At 41.3% G+C, this 2,648-nt stretch overlaps 1 protein-coding gene across 1 annotated transcript in view; it reads right to left on the bottom strand.

The window, feature by feature from the left end:
- lrrc6 (leucine rich repeat containing 6) overlaps nt 1–2,648 on the bottom strand; it is a 26,888-nt gene that overhangs the window by 12,404 nt on the left and 11,836 nt on the right. The window contains exons 5-6 of the mRNA XM_034887374.1: nt 2,507–2,584; nt 945–1,010 (exon numbers count right to left, since the gene is read on the bottom strand). Coding sequence (XP_034743265.1) covers nt 945–1,010; nt 2,507–2,584 — 144 coding nt within the window. The remainder of the gene's footprint in view (nt 1–944; nt 1,011–2,506; nt 2,585–2,648) is intronic.

Genomic DNA, 2,648 nt, shown 5'->3' with positions numbered 1-2,648 from the left:
GGGGCAGTCTGTTTATATAAGAGACAAAGGTGCAGTAGCGTCTGCAGTCTACACGGATCAGCTGAATCAACAGAGCTTTGTCCACACATATAGTGTATATTGTGTGTATATTAGCGTGTTTATATGTTGTTTTGGTTGTTTTGTGTGTGTTTGCACGTTGTGAGCAACGATGTCCCAAAGAAAAGTTCCCCATATGGATCCTCATACCTGGCAAAATAAAGCTGATTCTGATATTTTACAAGCTGCAATCACTAGAGCTGCTGAGCTGTAGAGCAGCAGGAGGACTTTAAAGTGCCCATATTATGCTCATTGTTTTGTTTTTTAACCTTTATTTAACCAGGAAGTCCCTTGAGATTGAAATCTGTTTTTCGAGGGAGACCTGGCCGAGACGGCACATCGGTTACAATAAAAACAGAAATACAGCAGAGTCCGAATCACACGTAGGGGAAAGGAACAGGTCACATGTGGCAGTTACATTTTTGAGTTACATGACATTTTAACATGGCCTTAAATTCATTTAATGGGACTAGATCATTTAGATGGAGCAAGTTTTACAAGTTGTTCAAAGACCTTGGAGCGAAGTAAGAGAAGGCTTTCTTCCCCAGCTCAGTAAAAACCCTTTGGAACCTGGTGAGAGCGCCACCTAGTGGACCGGAGATAAACATGGCTGGAATTCACCTTGAGGAGATTACATAAATTCTCAGGTTCATAACGGTATTTTGAGGTTGTACCAGAATAAGTTTCCATGGTTTCATTTAAAAAAAAACACCATGTAGATCCAGTTTTTACCCTGTGTGTTCAGGTCTCTGTTTTAGCTCCAGAAACCTGACAGAAACTGGGCCTTGTGTGCTCTAAATAAATAATTTAGCAATTTAGAAAACCACCTCCCAAATCCCTCTGTAACCCCTGATATTTATGAATGAAGGTGTCTGGTGGTTCCGTACCTGTACACGCCGAGGTCTAAGACGATGATGTTGTTTTCTTCGTCTTCAGTCAGAGAGAAGTCCAGTCTGTAAAAAACACAACATTTTGAATTAAAAACCTTTAATGGAAGTCAAAGTCAAAGTACTTCCATTGGTCTCCCTAAGGAGAAATATGCTTTGGACCTTGAGTAACTCAGTCAGCTGCAAGAGTTACAGACGCAACGACAAGCACGGGGTTAAAGACAATTAAAGGACAAATGTACAGCCAACATATGTACACTCAAGGGGCAAATAGATTTACGATTTTCTATCCTAAATAAGATAAAAGCCATACTTAAAAAAAAATAAACTTTTCATCCATCACAATCACAGATATACATTAAAAAATTCATAGTCATACGTTCATCGCTGCTCTTAATGAGCTTTATCGGCGGGCCGAAATATCGGTGGGGCTCTAACTTTGACTTTTAGTACATTTAGCTAATACTGTTTCTCATAAGCAGAATCAAACCAAATCTGCAGATGTTTTTCTTCTACTGGAGATATAAAAACATGTGTGCATGGAGATCGCTTTGGGCTCAAATCCAAAGCGCAGCAACGTTAATTAATGCAATTTAAGAGATGTTGCGTTTAAGTAGCTTCAATCTCCAGAACATGACTTTACAAGCCACTCATGGTGAGATATACTAACAGTCCAGATGTGATATTCTTTATGTTACAGCCCAGGCAGTAATGAAGCAAACTGCCCCTTCTCTCTGCCGATGTAAAGCGATATATCATCTAAAGGACACACTCCTGACCCGAGTGTGTCCTCAGCTCAGATTACAAATGAAATCAGCCATGTTTTCAAGCCTTGACCCCCCACAGTCTTGCTCTGGATAATCAACCTGAGGCTAATGGAGAGACTTGGGTGATCCGGACCGCAGCGATCAGGTTCCCCCCCAGCATGCAGGCGAGCCAATCCATAAAAAAAAAACAATGGCGCTATTAAAGCAATCACACAGCACCTGGGAGTGTCCCCCCCCCGCCTCGCTGTCTGAGTGGTTGGACCAGGACGAGGTAATCAAGGGTCTCACAGAAAACACATTGTAGTTATGAAGCACTGTTGAAGGGAAACTGTATCAGAGTGGAGGAGCGCGCTGATGTTTTTCTGTATTTTTTCTTTTTTTACGAAATTAAATTGAAGGAAAGAACGAGATCCAGGGTACAAGCGGCTGAAATGGGTTTCCTCGGGATGGGGGGGGCTGGCGTCTGGCTGGCGTGATTACTAACAAAACAGTGAGTCTAAATTGTTATTTCCCCATTGGGGTTCAATAAACAATATAAATTATAAATTATTATTATTATTATTATTATTATTATTATTATTATTATTATTATTATTATTATTATTAACACCTGTGCAATGAACAAGAGAAAACAAAGCAGTTGCACACCATTTAACCCGGAAACCACAGCAAAACAACGCACACCGTTTTGAGATTTGACGTGCCCCGTATTTCGGATAAAGAACTGTAGAGTAGTGAACGTGTAGATGAATAATGGTTCGATCCAAGGTGAAGCTATGTTTATAGAAACCTTACTTGGGCTCGTTGACGTTCATGACTCGGCCTTCAGCAGTGATCAGCGTCCTCGGGGCCTTTGGCTTCTTCTCGTTCTCCCTGCAGGGAAACAGCAGAGCATGAGTGTGTGTGTGTGTGTGTGTGTGTGTGTGTGTGTGTGTGT

This window comes from Etheostoma cragini, chromosome 12, assembly GCF_013103735.1.
Source record: "Etheostoma cragini isolate CJK2018 chromosome 12, CSU_Ecrag_1.0, whole genome shotgun sequence".
NCBI lineage: Eukaryota > Metazoa > Chordata > Actinopteri > Perciformes > Percidae > Etheostoma > Etheostoma cragini.
This window is presented reverse-complemented; position numbering and strand designations above follow the sequence as displayed.